The following is a 25,434-nucleotide window of genomic DNA, read 5'->3' as shown; positions in this document are numbered from 1 at the left end:
AAACAAGTATACCTAGCATGATTGGTCATATCTGACAGATGTGGAAGGAGTCTTGGTCAGAGATTTACCAAGACCTTGTGACTTCCTGTCTAAGGTCTGTCTCATAGTGGGTGGATATGTGATCATGGTCAAATCGTTAGCTTATCTGAACCTGTTTTCCTCATTTAAACAGGGATAGGGAATTCCCTGTGGTGCAGCAGGTTAAGAATCTGGCATTGTCACTGCAGCGACTTGGGTTGCAGCTGCAGCTCAGATTCCATCCCTGGCCCAGGAACTTCCACAAGCTGCAGGCGCAGCCAAAAAAACAAAACAAAACAAAAAACCCCAAAACAAACAAACACACAACCCCCCCAAAAAAACAACAGGGGAAATTTTCCTGCTTTGACCTTGTGAGAAGGGCTGCTGTTAAAATATGAAAGTAGTTAGAAAGCTACAGGCAAAGGTAAAGTTTATTAGATACGGCTCTGTTTGATTGAAACCCATTTCTTTTCTTTCTTTCTTTTTTTTTTTTTTAGCTGCACCCATGGCATGTGAAAGTTCCAGGGCCAGGGATGGAAACTGCGTGCCAGCTGCAACCTGTGCCACAGCTGCGGCAATGCCAGATCCCTGCTGGCCACAAGGGAATATCCTGAGATCCATTTCTGATAAAAGAATAAAGCAAATGAATATGTTAGAAAAAGTGTGTGTGTAAATTTGAACACCTTATTACATTAAGATATTGGGTCATCTAAAAAGTAATCCCAACTACTAATTGTAGCATGTTAGTATATAGTATAATAAATGATAATATTACTAAAATTGATAGACAAATATTTGTTTAATATGAAAGGTAGCCAAAGTTTTGGGATAGCTCTGCTTATTTAGTTGACTGGTTTTCTGATTGGCTACTGTGTAAAAACTTGGGATCAGAAAGCTCTTTCTAGGGGAAAAGAATATTTATAGAGGTGAGTAATTACCTTTATAAAGGGAATAAAGTTAAAAGTAGAGAGAGCAAATTCAAATGTGGTCTCCCTGAATGCTTTGAGGGCAGTTCTAGCAGCTTCTGGCATGTGTTTCACTTTCTTGATTTTATAACTTTGGAGCTTTAATCAATAGCGTAGATGCTTTTAAGATAAAGATGCATAAAATGCTTCTTCTGAGTTTCTCATTTCATTGACCAGCATCCCTATCTTCTGTCTTATGAAAACAGATTGCATGCATTCTAAATTGTCATTTTGTATTTTACTCTTGCTGTGTGTTTTATTTTTAATTTTTAAATGGAAAGAATTTTGGTATCATTCTTGGTCAATATAACTATTTGGCTATTTGAAAAGGTGATTTTAGGAGTTCCTGTTGTGGCTCAGTGGAAATGAATCTGACTGGCATCCATGAGGACACATGTTCAATCTCTGACCTTGCTCAGTGGGTTAAGGATCTGGCATTGCTGTGAGCTGTGCAGTAGATCACAGACGCAGCTTGGATCCTTTGTTGCTGTGGCTATGGAGTAGGCTATAGCTCTGATTTGACCCCTAGCCTTCGAAACTCTATGTGCCACAGGAGCAGCCATAAAAAGACAAAAAAAAAAAAAAAAAAAAAAAAAGAGGTTTCATCCTCTGACCTTGAATTAGGTTTGGTTATCCTTCCTTTCTCAAGAAGAGCCCTTTATTTGCAGGGGGAGGAGGTAGAGTAGTTTTTTGTTTTTCTACAAATATATATATATGTCTTTTTTTTTTAGGGCCTCACCCACGGCATATGGCTAGGGGTCGAATCGGAGCTACAGCTGCTGGCTTACACCACAACCACAGCAACTCCAGATCCCAGATCTGAGCTGCATCTGTGATCTGCATCATGGCCCACAGCAACTCTGGATCCTTAATCCACTGAGCAGGGCCAGGTATCGAACCCATATCCTCATGGATAATAGTTGGGTTCATTACAGCTGAGTCACAGTGGGAACTCCTTAAATTAAATTTCTTAAACTGTAACCATATCTCTGCCATTTCTTAAAGTTTTATTTATTAACTTTTTACCGTTTATTTATTGATAAATCTGAGGTAATTTTCCTTATTTTTATTGCACCCAACATTTTTTCCTGATTTATGCGTTAATATATGATACTGAAAGATAAAATATATACAATGCTGATACCCAGAGATTGCCGATGTTAGTTTTCGTGTGTTTTCTGTCAACTTATTTTATTTATTTATTTTGTCTTTTTGCCTTTTCTAGGGCTGCTCCCACGGCATATGGAGGTTCCCAGGCTAGGGGTCTAATTGGAGCTGTTGCTGCTGCCCTATGCCAGAGCCACAGCAACATGGGATCTGAGCTGCGTCTGCAACCTACACCATAGCTCCCGGCAGTGCCTAATCCTTAACCCATTGAGCAAGGGCAGGGATCGAACCCGCAACCTCATGGTTCCTAGTCAGATTCATTAACCACTGAGCCACGATGGGGACTCCAGATGGCTTTGATTTTTAACATGCCTTGAGAAAACACCTGAAACAAAGCTAGTCTAGTCTTTGTCTTTTTTCCTGTATTTTTCTTGTTTTATGTGTTTTGTTTTTGTTTTTGTTTGTTTGTTTTGCTTTTTAGGGCGCACTCACAGCATATGGAGGTGTCCAGGCTAGGGTTCAAATTGGAGCTATAGCTGCCGGCCTACACCATAGCTCATGATAATACTAGATCCTTGAACCACTGGGCGAGGCCAGGGATCAAACCCACAACCTCATGTTCCTAGTTGGATTCATTTCCACTGCACCATGACAGGAACTCCATTTTATGTGTGTTTTTAAAAATGAATTTTAAAATGAATTCCCATTTGCCTTTATTTTAAATTTACCAAACATTACCATAATATTATACCAACATTAGTAATTTGTGCTATATACTTTGTTGTTTGAGTATTTTGGTTCTCTTAGTTGTTTTTTTTTTTTTTTTTTTTCTTTTTACCATTTCTTGGGCCACTCCCACAGCATATGGAGGTTCCCAGGCTAGGGGTCAAATTGGAGCTGTAGCCGCTGGCCTACACCAGAGCCACAGCAACGCGGGATCCGAGCTGTGTCTGCAACCTACAACACAGCTCATGGCAACGCCGGATCCTTAACCCACTGAGCAAGGCCAGGGATCGAACCTGCAACCTCATGGTTCCTAGTCAGATTCATTAACCACTGAGCCACAACGGGAACTCCGATTCTCTTAATTGTTATAGCTTCCACCAGAGAAATGGAGTAAGGAAGGATAGACATTGAAAACTCATTTTATAAAGAATGATTACCTCAGATTTAGGGCAAAGGCTGACTTTAGATGTATCCATTGTATAGTCTGTTTATATATTTGGTCATTTCTCATTGATAGTGGAACTTGGTTTATTTTATAGCACAGTTGCAGAGTTTCGAATCCCTTTTTTAATGTATTAACTCTAGCCAACAGATTCAGTGTTGATGGAAGGTCACATCAAGGGTTAAGGTAATTTAGCATGTTCAGTTCAAAAGAAAAATTGAGATGTAATTATTTGTCCTTAGAGCTAATGGTTCAGGTAAGAGAAGAATAAAAAAACTATTGTAAGGTTATTCTTTTTGAAAGTTCATATTTTTTGAATAGTTGAGAAGACGCAAAACGGTATACAGTGAAAAGATACCTTACTACTTGTCTCTTAGCCTCTTAGGCTCACTTTCCAGAAGCAATCCGTTATATAATTATTTTTAATTTTTGTTGTTATTTTTTATTACATAAATTAACCCATCTGTTATAGGCTAGCAGCACTTCAAATGGCCCTTCCTTCAGTTCCCTCAGTCTAATAGCAGGCTTTACTGTGATGGCAGAAGTGGTGTTGTAGGTCTAGGCACCACCAGCTACTGTTTTCTTGTAGGAACCACAGTGCCAGATGCCCACAGCTCGTTTCTTCACCTTGTTTTGCTGTGGAAGGAGCACATGTGCTTAGTATGCTGACTGATTTCAGCTTCCCTCACCATTTCCCTGTGGGAGGCAGCATGAAGGATTCCCTATTTACCTGAGATTCTGATGTTCTTGTTGCGTTTATCCATGTCACCACAAATTTGTCTGAGCCCAGAGAGGAGGAGGAGGCCCATAATTATTTTTAAATTCTAAATTCTTAAGGTTTTGAATCATTTGCAAACATCTCCCCATAGATGAGAATTTATATTTATTAATGCAAGGAAGTTAAGCATCAACCTTTAGTATTTTTTTTTCCTCCATACGCATGGCATACCAGAAATTCCTGGGCCAGGGGTTGAACCTGTGCTATAGCAGTGACAATGCCAAATCCTTCACACTAGGCCACCAGGAAACTCCTTTAGTATTTATTTTGGATAGAATCATTTATTTACATATGTATATATGTAATTTGATTTAAAAACTAAAATGTAACATAGAAAATTAGGAGAACAAGAAAAAAACATCTGATCACCTTAACAGAACCAGTATCCGTAGGTTAAGATTCTGGGCGGATAGTAATTCTACATACTTTTTTCTTTAACCACTAGAATTTCATGTTGTGCATTTTGGATTTCTGATTCATTTCTTATGAAGGAAATTAATTTCTTGATAATATTGCTCTTGGAAGCAGAAGTAGGGAACTAACCTTTATTGAAGAAGAGGAGAAAGTAGAGATTGGCAAGAGTCAGAAAGTTAAATAAGAGTGCTTTTATAATTCAACCTTGCGAAAAATAAAAGAAAAATTAAGTTGCAGTAATTCTGGGTGCTTAGAACTGATTGCTCTTCTTTTTTCTTCTGTTTTCTTTCTTTCTTTCTTTCTTTATTTTTGTCTTTTTGCCATTGCTTGGGCCACTCCCATGGCATGTGGAGGTTCCCAGGCTAGGGGTCGAATCGGAGCTGTAGTCACCAGCCTATGCCAGAGCCACAGCAACGCGGGATCCGAGCTGTGTCTGCAACCTACACCACAGCTCACGGCAATGCCGGATTGTTAACCCACTGAGCAAGGGCAGGGACCGAACCCGAAACCTCATGGTTCCTAGTCGGATTCGTTAACCACTGAGCCACGACAGGAACTCCTCTGTTTTCTTTTTTAAATGGAGGTGTTGATTTGAGATGTATAGAAGATAAGCTTACATTTTGTTATGTTTTGAATGCTTACGTGAAGGGACAGAAATGTTTAATACACAGTACTCTGCTTCAAATCATAACTAATTTATAAACTTGGTGAAATTACAGGGAGGGCAATCCCAAAAATTTCTGGAGAACAATGAATGACATATGACATACGAACAGTGGAAGTAGTGTTAGCCTGCTTTGTCTCCTCTGGCTTGTGACAGTTTTGTCGGCTTTCCTTCTTCTTTGTCTGTGTCGTCTTTGTCTTTTTTTTTTTTTTTCTTTTTTTAGGGCCACACCTGTGACATATGGAGGTTCCCAGGCTAGGGGTCAAATCAGAGCTGTAGCTGCCGGCCTACACCAGAGCCACAGCAATGCAGGATCTAAGCCGTGTCTGTGACCTACACCACAGCTCACTGCAACGCCGGATCCTTAACCCACTAAACAAGGCCAGGGATCAAACCCACGTCCTCATGGGTGCCATTTGGGTTCATTAACCACTGAGCCACAACTGGAACTCTTTTCTTCATTTAATTTTTTAATGCTCTTGACAGTTTTGAGGAGTATTGATTAGATATTTTGTAGAACTCCCCTCCATTTGGGTTGGACGATTTTTCTCAGGATTAGACTTGGTGTCGAGGTTTTGGGAAAGAAAACCACAGAGGTGAAGTGCCCTTCTCGTCACATCATATCAAAGTGTACATGAGAGTAACACGACTTATCAGTGATGGTGTTTACCTGGAGCTTTTGGTTAAGGGAGTGTTTGCTAGGTTTCTCTACTATAAAGTTACCTTCTCTTTCTCAATGCTGTCCTTTAGAAGTGACTCACTAAGTCTAGTCCACATTCAAGGCCAGGGGAGGGTTAACTTCACCTTCCAGAGAAGGATCCATCTATTCCTGTTACTTAGGATTCTGTAAGGGAGATTGGTCCTTTTCCCTCCTTCTACCTTTCCCTCCCTCTGCTGGAGTATTGGAAAGCAAAGCGCAGATGATGTACATCATTGATGACATTTGTATCGTTCTTAATACATAGTGCCAAATTACATTCCAGAAGGACGGTAGCTGTTAACTGCTAAGACTAGCAGTTATGGAGTTCCCGTCGTGGTGCAGTGGTTAATGAATCCTACTAGGAACCATGAGGTTTCGGGTTCGATCCCTGACCTTGCTCAGTGGGTTAAGGATCTGGCGTTGCCGTGAGCTGTGGTGTAGGTTGCAGACGCAGCTCAAATCCCTCGTTGCTGTGGCTCTGGCGTAGGCCGGTGGCTACAGCTCCGATTGGACCCCTAGCCTGGGAATCTCCATATGCCATGAGAGCGGCCCTGGAAAAGGCAAAAAAGACCAAAAAAAAAAAAAAAAAAAAAAAAAAGACTAGCAGTTATGACTCAATTTTCATGGTACTTTTTTGGTATAAGTTTGCCTCCCCCCCCTCTTTTTTTTTCTTTTTTTCTTTGCTATGGCATGTGGAGTTCCCAGACCAGGAATCAGATCTGAATCACAGTTGTGATCTACACTGCAGCTGCAGTAACACTGGATCCTTAACCCACAGTGCCGAGCCGGCGAGCCAGGGATTGAACTTGGATCCCAGCACAGCAGAGACGCTGCCAATCCTATTGTGCCACAGCAGCAACTCCAAACATTCTTATATTAATTTGTATTTATTTGACTACTTAGTTAAGATGACCTTTTAAAAAGGTTTAATAATTAGCTGTAGCACCTTTTGGTAATTATCTTTTCCTTTGGGCTTTACCTGTTTCAGATATATTTTAGAGACTTGCTATTTTAACTCTTTGATCTCTTAGGGACTTAAGAGATTTATTTTCTATTTTGGTTATTGACTCTTAATTTTTACTTATCTTCAGGGTTTTGTCTTTTATTCAGATCTCATGACCACATCATTCTTAGTCGTCTTGTATTCTTTTATTTTTTAGCATATGAAAGTTCCCAGGCTAGGGGTGGAATTGGAACTGCAGCTGCCTCCTACACCACAGCCATAGCAACTTGGGATTGGAGCTGCAACTGTTACCTACACCACAGCTCACAGCAATGCCAGTTCCCAGGCCTACCCACTGAGCAAGGCCAGGGATTGAACCGGAGTCCTTATGGATACTCGTCAGGTTCGTTACCTCTGAGCCACAACAGGAACTCCTTCTTGTATTCTTTTAAATTTGTTTCCTGCTTCTGTTACATTTACCACTGATAATGAAATTTGCTAGCCATTGGTAAAGCAAGAAGTTAACAAGTAAGGCCATTTTAGGTTAGAGTCATTTAATGGGAGTTTCATTCAAAATGAATGTGAGAATTCTTGTGTGTTAATTTAGCATATGACTGGATTATTTGCTTTAAGAATTCATAACTGATTATCCCAAACCTTTCATGTTAAAAATACTTTTAAAATGTTTACTATTTTGCAGTGTGTTACAAAAATAACTAACTCATTTGAAAATTACTTTTACAGTCTTGAAACCTATGTTGAAATTTTGTATTTTGGATATTTTTGTTACTCATGTGTATTTGTGTATACCTTTTTAAAAAAAAGAATAGTTTTGAGATTCCTGTCTTGGCTCAGTGGTAATGAACCCAGCTAGTATCCATGAGGATGAGGGTCTGATCCCTGGCCTCGCTCGGTGGGTTAAGGATCCAGCATTGCCACGAGCTGTAGTGTAGGTTGCAGACGCAGCTGGCATCTGGCCTTGCTGTGGCTGTGGCTGTGGTGTTGGAGCAGCTGCAGCTCCGATGGGACCCCTGGCCTGAGAACTGCCGTGTGCTGCAAGTGTGGCCATTTAAAAAAAGAATAAATAAATAAAAAGAAAAAAAATCAATAATATAAAGAGCTCCTCACATCAGTTCCTCAAAGAGTTTGAAAAAAAAAAAAGAAATGTAAGTGCTAATAAATTGGAAAAGATGTGCAGCCTCATTAGAATTAGGAAATTAGAGTTAGGAAAGCAATGAGACATATTTTGGGGGCCTACATTCTGGCAAAAAAATTTTAAATTGAGTATATCGTATATTATGTAGTATTAGTGATAGTAATAATATTGTATGTAATTACTATGCTGTGCAATTAGTAATAAGTACTATGTGCTATTGATAAAATTAAAATTGGTTAAGTTTTTTTGTGACTGCCCTTAGACCTAAGATTTTGTACTTAGTCCTACAAAAAGTAGGGGCACAAAAATATATGTTGCAACATTATATTAACAAAAAAAAATTGGAAGGGCCCTAAGTTATCTTCGCTAAAGAAATTCTAAAATTGTTAATGTTTTGGAGTATTATGACGCCATTAAGAAAGAATGAAATAGAAGGAATTTGCTTGTGATGCAGCGGGTTAAGGATGTGCCATTGTCACTGCAGCAGCTTGGGTCGCTGCTCTGGTGCAGGTTCAGTTCCAGGCCTGGGAACTTCTACATGCCATGGGTGCTGCCAAAAATGATAATGAAATAGAGCTTTATATATTGAAAGGTCTCCAGGGCTTTTTATGTTACAAAAAAGCAAGTTGCAGAACATGTGTAGTATAATCTCATACAGCCCACCAAAGTGATATGTGTATATATATATTTATAAGGGTATAAGTACCTATAAAAGGCTTGGAAGTATTTACACCTGACTATTAACTGTGTTACCTCTGGGAGAAGGGAGGAGCATTGGGCAGAGAAGAATGGGAAGGTTGACATTTGCCACTTTATATGCTTCCAGGGGGTACTGCCACTGATGCCAAATACATAATACATAATGTTGCTGTTTAACAAATATTTGCTACTAACAGTGCTTGGCTTAATCAAGAAGCACTTTGGTTTTTTGGGGGGGTAGAGGTTTGGTCTTTTTAGAGAAGTACCTGCAGCATATGGAGGTTCCCAGGCTAGGAGTAAAGTCGGAGCTGCATCTGCTGGCCTACACCACAGCCACAGCAATGCCAGATCTGAGCTGCATCTGTGGCCTATACCACAACTCATGGCAACTCCAGATTCTCAACCCACTGAGCAGGGCCAGGGATCAAACCCTTGGCCTCATGGATACTGGTTGGGTTCATTACATCTGAGCCACAATGGGAACTCCAATAACCACTTTTAATTAATTAATTTTGGAGTTCCGTCATGGCGCAATGGAAGCAAATCTGTGAATCATGAGGTTTCGGTTCGATCCCTGGCCTTGCTCAGTGGGGTTAAGGATCTGGAGTTGCTGTGAGCTATGGTGTAGGTTGAATTCTCGGCTCGAATCCGGCGTTGCTGTGGCTGTGGTGTAGGCCAGTGGTTAATAGCTCCGATTAGGCCCCTAGCCTGGGAACCTCCATGTGCCTCGGGTGCAGCCCTAAAAAAAAAAAAAAAAAAATTATTTATTTATTTGCTTTTTAGGGCTGCACCCACAGCACATGGAGGTTCCCAGGCTAGGGCTCAAATTGGAGCTACAACTGCCGGCCTACACCACAGCCTCAGCAACACAGGATCCAAGCCACATCTGCCACCTACACCACGGCTCATGGCAATGCCAGATCCTTAACCCACTGAGTGAGGCCAGGGATGGAACCTGCGTCCTCATGGATACTAGTCAGATTCGCTTTTGCTGAGCCATGACGGGAACTCCACGAACCACTTGTAAGAAGTTTATTTCTTAAGGAATCAATCCTGTATATAAGCATGTAACTCCATGGCACGATTCTAGAAAACACAGTAGTAGAACAACAGTATCTACTTTTCCACCTTTTCCAAAGTTATAAACAGTTCAGTTTGACTCCCCAGAGGTGAAATAAGGTAAATTAAACCCACCCAGCATGAGCTGGCGTGTTTAAGGTTCTAACAGCAGATAATAAATTGGTTAACAGCACTGGAAAACTCCCTCAGCACACATAGAAACGGAATGACTCAACTGATTTATTATAGCTGAATTCTACTTGGAAAGTTTTGTTGGTTGTTGCTGAAGGAGGAAATGATCCGGATCTGAGGGGAATTGCGTTTGCCCTCCTAACATAGAGTGGGTTCTTTTATTGCTTTTTCATCCTAAGAGCTGCTTAGGAGTGGATAGTATGAGAACTTTAGATATGTTTTGCCCTTTGTGCTGCATGAAAAGTCATCTGTAAACTGTTGCTTACTTTTTTTTTTTTTATTTGTCTTTTGTCTTTTTGTTGTTGTTGTTGTTGTTGTTGTTGCTATTTCTTGGGCCGCTCCCATGGCATATGGAGGTTCCCAGGCTAGGGGTCGAATCGGAGCTGTAGCCACCGGCCTACGCCAGAGCCACAGCAATGCCAGATCCGAGCCGCGTCTGCAACCTACACCACAGCTCACGGCAACGCCGGATCGGTAACCCACTGAGCAAGGGCAGGGATTGAACCCGCAACCTCATGGTTCCTAGTCGGATTCGTTAACCACTGCGTCACGACGGGAACTCCAACTGTTGCTTACTTTATGCCCAAAGTCAGATTGCTCTCACAAATATTAATTATAGTCGGAAAAATACTGATATATAAAGTAAACTTATTATTAAAAAACCTTAAAGTAGAGAAAAGTAAAAATGTGTAAAAAATTCTCCAGTACCAGTTTCACTAATTACCAGCTCATGGCCAGTTTTATTTCTTGTGTGTCCGTATTTACTTCCCTCTCTCTTCTCCTGAATTATTTAGAACTTCTTCAGTGCACTGTTATTTTTACGACTTAGGCCTTTTGTGACCGGTTGGAGTAAAGCTGGCTGTCTTTAAGGTTCAAGCACATTATTTTGATCTCATTTAGCATTATTCTTATATTAGGGATATATATTGAGGAAGTACGCAGCTCCTCTGAAACACGAAAGGCAAAAGCACTGTTTTAAATTGCTTTCTATCAAAGTTGTCTTCTATGCTGATTTACCAGAATTGTGAGTTAGTAACCCAGTTTTGTCTTGTCCAGAATAGAGCACTTTCTTCTTTTTTTTTTTTTTTTTTTTTTTGTCTTTTTGCCTTTTCTAGGGCCGCTCCTGCGGCATATGGAGGGTCCCAAGCTGTGGGTCGAATGGGAGCTGCGCCACAGCCACAGCAACTCGGGATCCGAGCTGCGTCCAAGACCTACACCACAGCTCACGGCAACGCTGGATCCTTAACCCACTGAGCAAGGCCAGGGGTCAAACCCGCAACCTCATGGTTCCTAGTTAGATTCGTTAACCACTGTGCCACGACGGGAACTCCCTAGAGTACTTTCTTAATGTCTTTGGACACCAAGGGATTTAAATGTGGGGTGGTGGGTAAGTTTCTTGCTCCAGTGCTTAGCTGCTGGTGTGCAGTGACACGTGTTCTGAGTCCTAGCCAAGAGAGAACTGGTTCCATTCTATTTAAGTTATTTTATTTTTTATTTTTTAATTTTTTTGTCCTTTGTTTTTTTAGGGTTGCACCTGTGGCATATGGAGGTTCCCAGGCTAGGGGTCTAATCAGAGCTGTTGCCGCCGGCCTACACCACAGCCATAGCAGCGCAGGATCCAAGCCGTGTCTTCGACCTACATCACAGCTCATGACAACGCCAGATCCTTAACCCACTGAGTGAGGCCAGGGATTGAACCCATGTCCTCATGAATGCTAGTCGGGTTCGTTAATCACTGAGCCACGACGGGAACTCTCTAAGTAATTTTAAAGAGGATACTATTAACTGAAATTTGAATAGTACTTATAACGCCTCAAGTTTATATGTAGAAAGTTACACAGAAGCATAGCACTCTTGAGGAATGTACTATTTATAAATACATTTTCTCATTTTACTGAGGCTCATTAAGACCAACAGATACTTAGAAATTGTAGTTGATTTACATGTTCTGGCATATATAGATACAGAGAAAATAAACATCGTCCAGAATTCAAAAATCTTTATTCATGGCTAAGGCTTAAGCAGTGAAGGAAGTGTTTAGAGATAGAGTGATGACTAAGTTAGATTTCTGCTGCCAAGCTTTGTTTTTTTGTTTTTTAAGGAGGGGGTAGTGGTGGAATCTTGTTTTTAAGTTAAATGGATTAAAAAGATACTTAAAAATAGTGGCTTAACAATTTTTATTAATGATTAAAAACAAATCTCCCTCTTTCTTTCTTTCCTTTTCTTTTTCTTTCTTTTTTTTTTTTTTTTTTTTTTTGGTTTTTAGGGCCAAACCTGGGGCATATCAAGGTTCTCAGGGAAGGGTCTAATTGGAGCTGTAGCTGTCAGCCTATGCCACAGCCTCAGCCACACCAGATCCGATCTGTGGCTGCAACCTACACCACAGCTCATGGCAACGCTGGATCCTTAACCTACTGAGCGAGGCCAGGGATGGAACCCGCAACCTCATGGTTCCTAGTTGGATTCGTTTCCACTGCACCATGATGGGAACTCCAAATCTCCCTTTCTTTCTTTCTTTTTTTTTTTTTTTTTGTCTGTTTGTCTTTTGTCTTGTTGTTGTTGTTGTTGTTGTTGTTGCTATTTCTTGGGCCGCTCCCGCGGCATATGGAGGTTCCCAGGCTAGGGGTTGAATCGGAGCTGGAGCCACCGGCCTACGCCAGAGCCACAGCAACGCAGGATCCGAGACACATCTGCAACCTACACCACAGCTCACGGCAACGCTGGATCTTTTAACCCACTGAGCAAGGGCAGGGACCGAACCCGCAACCTCATGGTTCCTAGTCGGATTCGTTAACCACTGCGCCACGACGGGAACTCCCAAATCTCCCTTTCTTTATAAAAGTCAGTTTGGTAGTATTTTCTTAGCATTTCTGTGTTCAGGGGCTACAGAACTGGATAGATTTTGTACATTTTAGTATTTGAAATTATTATGACATGGAAATTTGACTCTTTTCAACTGCTGTATAGGATTTCATGTCCTCATATTATTATTTATTTAATTAGAGCCACACAGTTAAACACTTTGAATTACCTTTTTTTTTTTGCGCTCTTATGGAATGTGTTGCAGGAGTTCTTGCTGTGGTGCAACGGGTTAAGAATCCAACTACAGTGGCTTGGGTCGCTGGGGAGGCACAGGTTTGAGCCCTGGCCCCATGCAGTGGGTTAAAGGATCTGGTGTTGCTGCAGATGTGGGGAAGTTTGCAGCTGTGGCTCAAATTCATTCTCTGACCCAGGAATTTCCATATGCCTCAGGGACAGCCATGAAAAAAAAAAGTGTTAGAGTGAACGTCCTTATACAAATAATTTGCATGCTTGTTTGGATATAGATATCTAAGTTACTTAGATAAATTTTCCAATTTTCTGATCAAAGTGATATTTAGATTTGTACTTCTTCCATTTTGTGTTTGCTTATTGGCTCTGTTTTCCTGCGAACATGCTATTTGCTTCTTTTTTCTGTTAGATTGCCATTTTCATATTGACTTTTCAGAATCATCTGTAAATTAAGGAAATTAACTCTGATAGGTGTTATGTTCTTTTAAAAGGTTGTTCTTTGTCTTTTTATTTTATGGTATATTTTTGGCTTATAGAAACTGATAATATTTTTGATTGTCAGAATTATTTGTCCTTTATAGTTTCCTATATTTCTGTTCTGCTACACATATCCCAGTAGTCTTCTTGTAGTTACACATTTGTGACTTTTTAGGTTAAATTTTTTCTATATTTTACAAGTTTTAATACATAGGTACATATTCACTATAAGAAATGCTTAAAGGAGTTGTGTGTGGCCTCATTTTAGAAAGTTAAATCACTCATGCATTTGAATTTGTTTTGGAATAAGGAATGAGAATAGGGAGTCAGCTAGCCCCAACACCATTTGTAGAATAACTTGCGTCACCCCCAGTGATTTGATGTGCTACCATCAACCTATGTGTTTCTATAATGGGTGTCATTGAAAGAGCATTTTGACTAGGCTCTCTGTTGATTCTAGGTTCTCTGCTATCAGTTTTCCATAGTGTGACCTAGGTGACCTTTTGAAAGCACTCAGGCGTACAGCCCTTGTGGACTTCACATTACTCTTTGGATGAAGACTTAATCTCACATGGCCTAGAAGACCCTGTGGGGCCTGGCGCCTTAACCTCTCGGTCTTATTTCAGACCATCCTTGCTGTCTGGATTCCAGCACCTCACAGCCTTCAGTCCCTTCATTGGGCCGTGCTCTTACTCACTGCAGGGTCTTCACACTGCTCTTTCCTTTGTGTCTAGAGTGCCTCCAGCCCTCAATCCCTGTGCCTCCCCCCCGCCCCTTGCCCTGCCCTAGTCCCGTATGTCCTCCCGCTTTCAACTCAGCTAACGTAAAATCTTCCTGATTCCCTAGATAAGTCTAGAACCTGTGTATGTTTTCCAGGCATCATTTATCTTTTTTTTTTAATTAACAACTTTATTGAAATATAATTCACATACTACACAGTACACTACTTAAAGTGTGCAATCCAGTGGTTTTTCATATATTTGTGGAGTCATGTGACCATCACCATAACCAACTTAAGAACATTTTCTTCACCTGAAGAGAAAGCCTCTACCAGTTAGCAGTCACTCCCCATTTCTCCCCAAGCTTCCTAGTCCTTTGTAACCACAATGATTTTTTTTTAATTGTGGCGAAATATACATAGCAAATTTTGCCATTGTAACTTTTTTTTTTTGGTCATTTTAGGGCTGTACCGGCGGCATGTAGAGGTTCCCAGGCTAGGGGTTGAATCCTACGCCACAGCCACAGCAACACAGGATCCATAACCCACTGAGCAGGGCCAGGGATTGAACCTGCATTCTCATGGATGCTAGTCAGATTTGTTTCCACTGAGCCACAATGGGAACTCCAGTCATTTTTTTTATAAAGTGTCCAGTCTATTGGCATTACATTCACAGTGTTGTGCAACCGTCTCTACTATCTTTGCTTTTTAGGGCCACTTCTGCGGCATGTGGAGGTTCCCAGGCTAAGGGTTAAATTGGAGCTGAGGCCACTGGCCTACACCACAGCCACAGCAATACCAATTCCAGGCCACATCTGTGACCTACACCGCAGCTCTTGGCAACGCCAGAGTCTTAACCCATTGAACCGGGCCAGGGATTGAACCCACATCTCATGGATACTAGTTGGGTCCATTACCACTAAGCCAAGACAGAAACGCCACTACTATCTACTTCTAAAACTTTATCAGGAGTTCCCGTTGTGGCGCAGTGGTTAACGAATCCGACTAGGAACCATGAGGTTGCGGGTTCGGTCCCTGCCCTTGCTCAGTGGGTTAAAAGATCCGGCGTTGCCGTGAGCTGTGGTGTAGGTTGCAGATGTGTCTCGGATCCTGCGTTGCTGTGGCTCTGGCGAAGGCCGGTGGCTCCAGCTCCGATTCAACCCCTAGCCTGGGAACCTCCATATGCCGTGGGAGCGGCCCAAGAAATAGCAACAACAACAACAACAAAACAACAACAAAAAAGACAAAAGACAAAAAAATAAAAATAAAAATAAATAAAATAAAATAAAACTTTATCATAGCAAACATACTCTACTGAGTTAAGCAGTAACTCGCATTCAGTCTCCCCCAGGTCTTGGCAGCCATCATTCTACTTTCTGTCTGTGTGAATTTGCCTGTTCTGGAGATTTCATATAACTAGTCCTTTTGTGTCTGCTTATTTCACTTAGCATAATATTTTCAAGGTTCATCTATATGTCAGAACTTCATTACTTTTTATGACCAAGTGATGTTCTATTGTATGTATATACCACCTTTTGTTTAACCATCCATCAGTTAATAGACACCTGGGTTGTTTTCACTTTTTGGCTATTGCGAATTATACTCTTATAAACATTTAGTGTCTGAGTATCTGTTGGAGTCTGTTTTCACATCTTTGAAGATAAACACCTCGAAGTGGATTAGCTGAGTCACTGATAATTCTCATGTTTAATTTGAGGACCCATCAGATTGTTTTCCAGAGGAGCCATATTGGAGGTTTCTGATTTCTCCACATCATTTATTTCCATTTTTTATTGTAGTCACCCTAATAGATATGAAATGGTATCTCATTGTGGTTTTGATTTGTATTTCACTAATAACTAATGACATTGAACATTTTTTCATATCCTTATTGACTATCTTTGGAGAAATGTCTGTTCAAGTCCTTTGTCCATTTTTAATTTTTTTTGCCTTTTGTCTTTTTAAAAGGGCCGTGCCTGCAGCATATGGAGCTTCCCAGGCTAGCGGGTCTAATCAGAGCTACAGCTGCTGGCCTATGCCACAGCCAAAGCCATGCCAGATCCGATCCGCGTCTGCGACCTACACCAAAGCTCTCAGCAATGCCAGATCCTTAACCCACTGAGCAAGGCCAGGAATTGAGCCCGAAACCTCATGGTTCCTAGTTGGATTCATCTTTTGCTGTACCATGACAGGAACTCCTCTTTGTCCGTTTTTAAATTGAGTTGTTTTGTTATTGAGTTAGAGGCATTCCTTGTTTAGTCTGGCTGTTAAACCATTTTTAGATAAATGATTTACAAATATTTTCTGTATGTTGTCCTTTTCAGTCTTCTGGTCCATTTATCTTTTATAGTACTCAAAAGTTTGTACTTATTAGTTTTAAATATTCAGGTTTGTTTTTTTTGGGGGGGATCTTTTTAGGGCCTCACCTGCCTCATATGGAGGTTCCCAGGCTAGGGGCCTCATTGGAGCCAGGCCACAGCAACGCCAGATCCGAGCCTCGTCTGCGACCTCCACAACATCTCACGGCAACGCCGGATCCTTAACCCACTGAGCGAGGCCAGGGATCAAACCTACAACCTAGTCAGATTCGTTTTTTGCTGCACCAGGACAGGAACTCCTTAAATATTCAGATTATTGTCTGTCTCCACCAATAGAATGTGAGCCCTGTTAGGTGAGGACTAAGTTTTTGCTCACTTTTATGTTGCTGATGCCTAGCAGAGGTGCTAAATATTTTTCAAATGAAGTTCCTTTAACTTATGAGTACCATTGTTTGTTCAGTCTTAAAAAATATCAGTAGTACTCCCTCTGGTTACTTGTTACTCTTGTTTTTCAAGATCTTCCTAGCTGTTTCCTGGCTATTGTTATGTTAACTCATGTTAATTAATAGGATCCTGCCCCACCCCACATTGGTGTCATTTTACATAACTCATTTTTTTCTTTGAGAGGATAGAAATGATTTACAAATATTTTCTTGGTAGGATAAAAGCTGCAAAGTTGTGATAGTCAGCTTGGGCTGCAATAGTCAAATAGCAGTAGAATAGCGATCGTAAAACAACCATTTGTTTCTCATAGTTGTGGATTCCACTAGGCCTCTGATCAAAGTGCTGACAGATTCAGTGTCTGGTGAGGACCCTCTTTCTGGCTTTTAGATGGATGCCTTCTTGCTCTGTCTTCACATGTTAAAGAGAGCTATATTGTTTCTTCTTTAAGGACACTCACCCCAATTATAAGGGCTTCACTCTCATGACCTAATTACCTCCCAAAGACCCTACCTCTAAATACCATCACTTAGGGAGGACTTCATTCTGTAGTAGTACTGAGGCTAACAGAGTTAAAGGATTAGGTAATTAATCAGACTTAACAGATTTAAAGGGTTAGGTAGGGTTCTAGTATCACTTTCACAAGTGGGGCCAGTATAGAGTATCTGAAGGCATTTGCATTTATGGGAAATCAGTCTGATAGTAGAAGTGGTTTTACTTTTGTATAGATCATTTGTATAGATTCATAATTCATATAAGATTGGTAATAAATTCATAGATATGTCATTAATAAATATGAACTAAGCTTAAGAGAACTATTATGAATCTATACATATATGAATTTTTCATAGCTCAAGAGAAAGAGTAACTCTGAATCGTAGTCTTACGATATTTTTTCCTTCCTCCTAGATTTAAACAGTCAAGTTAAATCAAGCTGGGTAATCATGGCAGAAGGTGGATTCGATCCCTGTGAATGTGTTTGCTCTCATGAACATGCGATGAGAAGGCTGATCAATCTGGTGAGATGAACAGAACAGTCCTATTCAGAACTGAACTGTACCCACTCTGTCTTGTTTTTGGGAGAATGGCGGTTATTGGAAGAGGTTCATCTGATGGGCACTAAAAATTATTTTATAATTGAAATTCCACATTGGTTAAGTCATAATGGCTAAAATGCTTGCCAGCAGTTCTTTTTTTTTAGGGCCACACTCGCAGCATATGGAAATTCCCAGGCTAGGGGTCGAATCGGAGCTGCAGCTGCCAGCCTGCACCAGGGCCACAGCAACGCAGGATCCTTAACTCACTGAGTGAGGCCAGGGACCGAACCCACCACCTCTTGGTTCCTAGTCAGATTCATTTCCACTGTGCCATAATGGGAACTCCTACCCGCAGTTCTTTTATTAAAGATACAAGCAGATTGCTATCTTCATGTATGATAGATTTATGTTGGCAGAATTCACCATCATGGGTCCGTAACACACATTTGTGTACAGACGTTGTTTTTTTGGGTTTTTTTTTTTTGCTCTTTTTGTCTTTTAGGGCCACATCCACAGCATATGGAGGTTCCTAGGCTAGGAGTCCAACTGGAACTGTAGCCACTGGCCTACACCAGAGCCACCGCAGCTCAGGATCCAAGCCACGTTTGTGACCTACACCACAGCTCACAGCAACACCAAATCCTTAACCCACTGATCGAGGCTGGGGATCAAACCTGTGTTTCATGGATGCTAGTCGGGTTTGTTAACCGCTGAGCTGGGGGACCTCCCAGACCTTTTTAATGAGTATAGTTTTTGGCTAAACAGAGCTTGTTTAGCTAATAAACTGCTGTGAAGTCACACTTCCTACTCCAACAAACAGCATGATGAAAATCTCTGTATAGATCATTTCCAAATTCAGATGAATTAGTGACAGAGGTAAATTTCTGAACAAAAGACTTTGGATAGTTTTATTTAATTGAGTATAATGAGATTGAAATTATAGGTTTTTAAAGACTTTCAGAGTCTATAAGTTTAAATACAGGGCTGTTTATATATCATACTTTATACTTTTTATGTACAAGAGGAGAGATTTGACCATTATTAACAATAAAATGCAGTTGACCTTTGAACAGCACAGGTTTGAATCTGAAGGATTATATGTGGATTTTTTTCAAGAGTAGATAAATACTATAGTTCTGTACAATCTGCCTTTGGTTGAATCCAAGGATGTAGAACTGCTTATGTGGAGGAACAGTATGCAGAGGGCGGACTATAAATCACTTGGGGATTTTCACCTGTGTGAAGGGTTGACATCCCTAACGCCCTCATTGTTCAAGGGTCAACTGTGTGTTATTATTATCTTACATACTATAACAACATTTTGTTGTTTTAAATTACTCTTGTACTGGGGTTTAGTTTTATTATAGACCAGTTAATAAAGGCAGGTACAAACATTTGCTGACATATTTCAATTGTTGATAGTGAATAAGCAGGTTATTTTTTTCTTTTTGGCTAGGCCCACAGCATGTGGAATTTCCCAGGCCAGGAGTTAAACACGCATCACAGCAGAGACCAGAGTCACGGCCGCGACAAAGCTAGATCCTTAACCCACTGAGCCTTGGAGGAACTCCTAGGTTTTCTGCTCACTCAGTGTCTGTATGCAGTGATCAGAAGTGGGTTGATTGTGAATGACATTTCTTTGAGACTCAGTCTATACTAGGACTTTAGGTTCTTAAAAATGCCCTGGAGGAATGGCAATAACCTGAGAACTTATAAATGAAATCAGACTATTTAGAAATAGGATATTGACGGAGTTCCCATCAGGGCTCAGTGGTTAACGAATCTGACTAGGAACCATGAGGTTGCAGGTTCGATCCCTGACCTCGCTCAGTGGGTTAAGGATCCAGCGTTGCTGTGAGCTGTGGTGTAGGTCGCAGATGCGGCTCAGATCTGGCATTGCTGTGGCTCTGGTGTAGGCCAGGGGTACAGCTCCAATTAGACTCCTAGCCTGGGAACCTCCGTATGCCGGGAGTGGCCTTAGAAAAGACAAAAAAAAAAAAAAAAAAAAAGAAATAGAATATTGAAATATAATAGGAATTTCATATCTCTGATGACTTGAGGTAAAAATAGATTAATTTGAGGAAAGAATAGTTTAAAAAATATTTTCTCCTGTTTATGAGGTTAGAACTGAGAGTTTTTAATGTGTTAATTCAATCAAACATAGGCGAAATTTTTTTCCAAATTACTGGGATGTTTTTTCGGAATAAAAAGATAGTCTCATAGGAGTTTCTGCTGGGTGCAATGGGTTAAGAATCCAACTGCAGTGACTCAGGTCACTGCGAAGGTATGGGTTCCATCCCCAGCCTGGCACAGTGAGTTAATTAAAGGATCTGACATTGCTGTGTCTGCAGTATAGGTCACAGCTGTGGCTCAGATTCAGTCCCTGGCCTGGGAGCTACCATACGCTGTGGGTATGGGCATAAAAAAAATACAATTTAACTGTGGTAAAATTTCCCAGGAGATTTTTTTTTTTTTTTTGTCTTTTTACGGCCCCACCTTCGGCATATGGAAATTCCTAGGCAAGGGATCAAATTGCAGCTATAGCTGCCAGTCTGTACCACAGCCACAGCAACGCCAGATCAGCAGAGCCACATCTGGACCTACACCATGGTTCATGGCAACCCTGGATCCTTAACCCACTGAGTGATGCCAGGGAGATATTAGTTTTGAGTAAGGGTTACTACCATGTTTCATTTTTTAAGTGTAGTATTTTTTATTTTTTAACAGTATCATGCTTTATTCTATTAGCTTTATTATTTTTTAAGAGATGACTAAAAATAAGCCATACATTTTTATGATTCTCTGTACATTTTTTTTTTTTTTTTTTTTTTTTTTTTTCTTCTTTGGCCACATCCTGGGCATATGGAAGTTCCCAGGCTGGCACTCGAATCTGAGCCATAGCTGTAACCTACTGCAGCAATGCCAGATTCTTTAACCCACTGTGTTGGGCGGGGGGTGAAACCCACATCTCTGCAGCAACCCAAGGTGAGGCAGTTGGATTCTTAACCTACTGTGCTATGGCGGGAGCTCCTTTTTTTTTTTTTAATGGGCACATTAATTCATGCTTAATGGGACATTAGTTATAGCAATTTTGGTTGAAGTACTTCACAATTATGTGAAAATAGACTTTAGATTATTGCATATCCTTTAAGAGTCTATGTTTTTTACTGTATGCTGCATATTTCACACAGTATAAATTACTAATGGGTGATCTTGTGTAAAACGTGCTGATAGTAGTTCTGGAGATTGCAGAGGGAAGAGAAATTCATTTGATTCATTAAGGAAACTTGCTGGTTAAGTTTGACAAATGTTTGAATTGAACTGTGATTTTTAATTTTTATTTCATGTGTATTTCTTTTTCTTTTATTTAAATTCAGAATCAAGCAGCATTTTGGATCATATCTGCTTTGTTGATATTTAAGTGCCTTCTAAACATTTTTTTTTTTTCTTTTTAGGGCCTCACCTGCGGCGCATGGAGGTTCCCAGGCTAGGGGTCCAATCACAGTTACAGCTGCCAGCCTACACCACAGCCATAGCAGCACCAGACCTGAGTTGCATCTGCCACTATACCACAGCTCCCAGCAATGCCAGATCCTTAACCCACTGAGCAAAGCCAGGGATCAAACCCGCAACCTCATGGTTCCTAGTCGGATTCGTTTCCGCTGCGCCACAAGGGGAACTCCCCTTTCTAAACATCTTTTTTCTGAAGAAGTATCTTTTGAAATACAGTCTCTAAATTCGGAATTTCGAAGATTTATGGATAAAACTATTTACTATAGCATTATTTATTAGTAGTAAAAAGTTTTAAGCAACCTAAATGTCAGCTAGTGCAGTGGTTATGTCATGGAAATTCATATGACATAATCTTATACAGATTTAAAATAGTTGTTAGAGTTCCTGTGTAGCTTAGCAGTAATGAACCCAACTAGTATCCATGAGGATGCAAGTTTGATCCTTGGCCTTGTTCAGTTGTTTAAGGATCTGGCATTGCTGTGAGCTGTGGTGTAGACTGAAGACATAGCTCGCATCTGGCATTGCTGTGGCTGTGGTGTAGGCCAGTAGCTGTAGCTCCAATTCGACCCCTAGCCTGAGAACTTCCGTGTACTGTAAGTGGTGTCCTAAAAAAGCAAAAAATTTATTTTTGTTTTTTGTTTTTTATTTTTAGGGCTGCACTTGCAGTATATGGAGCGTCCCAGTCTAGGGGTCTAATCAGAGCTACAGCTGCCAGCCACAGCCACAGTCACAGCAGTGGCAGATCCGGAGCCATGTCTGTGACCTACATCACAGCCCACGGCAACGCTGGATCCTTAACCCACTGAGCGAGGCCAGGGATTGAACCTGCAACCTCATGGTTCCTAGTCAGATTCATTTCTGCTGCACCATGATGGGAACTCCAAAAAGCAAAATTGAGATACCTACGTCGCATTTAGTATGATCTTCCTTTTGTGTACAACAAACACACCCCCATATATAGGAAAAAAGACTAGAAGAGAATACACCAAAATGTTAAGAGTGCTTATTTTTGGATTGCAGAATATGGGGTGAGGCATCTTTTATAGTTTCCTGTGTTTTCTATAATAATAAATCTTATAATCAGAAAAAGATTATCTACCAAAAACTATCATTTTTTTCATTTAAATATCATCAGTATTCTTTTATAATACACTAGACTTTTCCATCTCTTATGCTATTGTCTACTCTTATACTTCAGAGAATCTTTTTCCTCAGAACCTGTTATCTTATTACTCTGTGGAACTCCTAACTCCACAGCCTATATTTTAAAAGCAATTTATCTGAGGATATAATTTTTCTATATTAATTATAACTATCAGAATTTAGATATCTGCATACTCAGGAAATTCATAGATATAATAATGCTGTTATAATATAACGACAGGGCGGAGAGTTATTCTCATCTTTTTAAAAATGGATGTTCAATTCATATTTGTAATAGAGTAACATCTCATTAATTTATAGTTTGGGATTTTTATAATTATTGACCTCACATAGTAAAATTGGGTTTTCTTGGAGTTCTCATCATGGCGCAGAGGAAACGAATCCGACTAGGAACCATGAGGTTGCGGGTTCGATCCCTGGCCTCGCTCAGTGAGTTGAGGATCCAGTGTTGTGGTGAGCTGTGTCTGGCGTTGCTGTGGCTGTGGTGTAGGTCAGCAACTGTAGCTCCGATTCAACCCCTAGCCTGGGAACCTCCATATGCTGTGGGTGTGGCCCTAAAAAAGCAAAAATGAAATAAAATAAAATTGGGTTTTCTCGTAGTTTAGAGTGTTCTTGATTCCTGGGAATTTAAAGTGCTAATGCAGGTAAAAACCTGGGGAAACTTCAAAATTTTGATGATTATTTGTGTTTTGGGTTTTTTGGGTTTTTTTTTTTTTTTTTTTTTTTTTGTCTACACTGCCACATGTGAAAGTTCCTGCACCAAGGACTGAACCAGTGCCATAGCAGCAACAATGCTGGATCTTAACCTATATGCCACAAGAGAACTCCCAAGACTTTAATGATTATTTATGGCTACCTCATTAGTTGTATGCTGGGCTGTAGTTTTGTTTTGACTATTTTGTGGAAATAGGCAGGCCTTGCCAAGGGATATATTCAACTTAAGAGCAGTTAAGATTTGACTATTTGTTCCTTTCCATTTTAATAAAGTTCTGTTCATACACAATTTAAAACTAATTTCTTTCCCTGATTTAGTCATGACATCAGTTAAGGTTCTTCATTATGAGTAATAGACGTTCTAGCTGATTTAAGCAGAAAAGGACATATTAAAAAAAGTTATATGGCTCACATTGGGCAGCCTGGCATGGAAAATGAATAGGATCAAAGGAAATTTAAATGCCAAAATGAGCCCATGCTGCAAAACTAGCCCAGCCAAGATGCTGCTGCTCCTGAATTCCAGACATTGTATATCCAACTGTTGGTGCAACACTTCCATTTGGACAAATAGGAGACATTTTATTCTTGATACGTACATAACTGAACTTCTAATCTTGTCCCCGACCTTACGCGTCTGTCTTCCACTCCATTATTCTGGTTGCTCAAGCAACAACTTTTGAGTAATTTTTTAACCCCATAGCTAATGTAGAAACAATACCTCTGGCTCAGCCTTAAAAATATATACCCCAGAGTTCCCATCGTGGCTCAGTGGAAATAAATCTGACTAGTATCCATGAGGACGAAGGTTCAATCCCTGGTCTTGCTCAGTGGGTTAAGGATCTGGCGTTGCCGTGAGCTGTGGTATAGGTTGCAGATGCTACAGCTCTGATTCAACCCATAGCCTGGGAACCTCCCTATGCCACGGGTACAGCCTCAAAATCTCTCTCTGACTGTTTCATTCTTTCTCTCTCTCTCTCTATCTCTCTCTCTCAAGAGTCCAGCCATTTCTCACACCTGTAATGCAACTCCCTGATCTAACCTACCGTCCATCATCTCTTACCTCAATTATTGATATTAGCCTCCTTGTCAGTCTCCTTGCTTCTGTCCTCTTGCCAATGCTGTGTTCTTTTCAAGTTTAGTTTCATTGCAACAGCTGAAGTGATCTATTTATAGTAAGTAAGGTAACATTCCTCCTTTTGTGGAGTTCTGTGTGGCTCAGTGGGTTAAGTGTCTGGCATTGTCACTTCTGTGACATGGGTTCCATCCCTGGCCTGGGAACTTCCACATGCTGTAGGCGCAGCCAGAAAACCAGGGGAAAAAAAATAAAAGTTCCTGGAGTTCCTGCTGTAGTGCAGTGGGTTAAGTATCCAACTGCAGCGGCCTAGGTCACTGTGGACAGGCAAATTCCATCCCCAGCCCTGTGCAGTGGGTTAAAGGATCCAGTGTTGCCGTAGTCCTGGTAGAGGTTGCAGTTGAGGCTTGAATTCAGTCTCTGGCCAGAGAACTTCCACATGCCACGGGTGCAGCCATTAAAAAATAATAATAATAATAATAATAAATAAATTCCTCCTTTTCTCAAAAATTTGCAGTAGCTCCCCATGACACTCAGGCCACATAAATTTTGGATTTTTTTCACTCTGCCTCATCTGTCCCCCTCCACCCCACTGGTTTCCCTTTGTTCACTTTGTTCTAACAGTTCTGGTCTTCTTGCCGATTTTGGAAAATACAGGTCACATACAAAGGATCAAGAGTCTAAATGACTTGAGATGTTTGAACAGCAAAACTGCAAGGCTCTGACACAGTGACTTTAAACTCTGAAGGGAAATTATTACTAATCCATCATTCTATATCCAACCAAACCAGCAGGTAGGAGAGTCTTCAAAAACTTTGGAGTTTCTGCTGTGGTGCAGTGGGATTGGCGGAGTCTCTGGAGTGCCAGCTTGCAGGTTAGATCCCTGGTCCAGAACAGTGGGTTAAAAATCTGGTGTTGCCACAGCCGCAGCTTAGATTGCAAATGTCACTCAGATCTAATCCCTGGCCTGGATTCCATATGCCAAGGGCCGGGAATAAAAGGAAAAAAAATTTATCTCATGTACCCTTTCTTAGATAGTTACTAGAAGATAAACTTTTTTTTTTGT

General features: G+C 40.6%; 1 protein-coding gene and 1 pseudogene across 1 annotated transcript in view; one reads left to right on the top strand and one right to left on the bottom strand.

Moving 5' to 3' along the window:
- The window catches only part of SMIM14 (small integral membrane protein 14), a 75,028-nt gene that overhangs the window by 13,575 nt on the left and 36,019 nt on the right, over positions 1 to 25,434 (top strand). The window contains exon 2 of the mRNA XM_021101115.2: positions 17,778 to 17,887. Coding sequence (XP_020956774.1) covers positions 17,813 to 17,887 — 75 coding nt within the window. The 5' untranslated portion in view covers positions 17,778 to 17,812. The remainder of the gene's footprint in view (positions 1 to 17,777; positions 17,888 to 25,434) is intronic.
- On the bottom strand, positions 3,694 to 4,022 carry LOC100511462 (large ribosomal subunit protein eL43 pseudogene; annotated as a pseudogene).

This window comes from Sus scrofa, chromosome 8 (genome assembly GCF_054392235.1).
Source record: "Sus scrofa isolate SSC_HxYL_T2T_F1_AM1 chromosome 8, Sscrofa_HxYL_maternal_Yorkshire_Landrace_v2.0, whole genome shotgun sequence".
Lineage (NCBI taxonomy): Eukaryota > Metazoa > Chordata > Mammalia > Artiodactyla > Suidae > Sus > Sus scrofa.
The sequence above is the reverse complement of the archived record's forward strand: the minus strand, read 5'-3'. Positions and strand labels throughout refer to the sequence as shown.